Below are 780 nucleotides of genomic sequence, written 5' to 3' on the forward strand. Positions count from 1 at the left end.
ATGGAAGTCAATGGGAACCAGAAACTGTTTGGCTACCCACATTCTCCAAAATATATTCTATTGTGTTCAGCAGAAGAAACAAACTCATATAGGTTTGAAACAACATTGAGTAAATGATTGATTTGAGTAAATGGTGACAGATTTGTATTTTTGGGTGAAACATTTCTTTCAGTTCCTGATGCATGTGTAAATTATACAGCATGCTTAAAAGTCTCTCTCTTCACAGACCTCACAAACATCACTCCCAGAGACTGCTCTGACATCAGCACACTGGGGCAGAGAAAAAATGGGGTGCACCAGGTGACCCCTGATCCCAGAAATGGCAGCTTTGCGGTGTACTGTGACATGGAGGAATTCGGTGGCGGGTGGACTGTCTTGCAGCGTCGCATCAACGGCAGCGTGAGCTTCAACCGCACCTGGGCTGACTACAAGAAGGGCTTTGGTGACCCTAAAGGCGAGTTCTGGCTGGGCAATGATAAAATCCACCTGCTCACCAAAACCAAGGACATGATCCTGCGCATTGAGCTCGAAGATTTTGAGGGCACACGTGGGTATGCCAAGTACGAACAGTTCTACGTATCCAATGAGTTCCTCAATTATCGGCTGTCTTTGAGCGGGTACTCAGGGACTGCTGGAAATGCTCTGCAGTTTAGCAAACACTTCAACCATGATCAGAAGTTCTTCACTACACTGGACAAGGACAACGACATGTACCCCTCAGGGAACTGTGGAGCGTACTACGGATCGGGCTGGTGGTTTGATGCCTGCATGTCAGCAAAC

The 780-nt window shown here is 47.1% G+C and overlaps 1 protein-coding gene across 1 annotated transcript; it reads left to right on the forward strand.

The window, feature by feature from the left end:
• Positions 1–137: 137 nt before the first annotated feature.
• Positions 138–774, forward strand: LOC107735413 (fibroleukin-like; the record flags this gene model as incomplete). The annotated part of the gene is made up of 1 exon (XM_016547103.1): positions 138–774. A coding segment is annotated over one exon (637 nt), but the record flags the coding sequence as incomplete, so codon positions are not given.
• Between the last annotated feature and the right edge of the window lie 6 nt (positions 775–780).

Source organism: Sinocyclocheilus rhinocerous, unplaced genomic scaffold (genome assembly GCF_001515625.1).
Source record: "Sinocyclocheilus rhinocerous isolate Xijiao unplaced genomic scaffold, SAMN03320098_v1.1 C36040192, whole genome shotgun sequence".
Lineage (NCBI taxonomy): Eukaryota > Metazoa > Chordata > Actinopteri > Cypriniformes > Cyprinidae > Sinocyclocheilus > Sinocyclocheilus rhinocerous.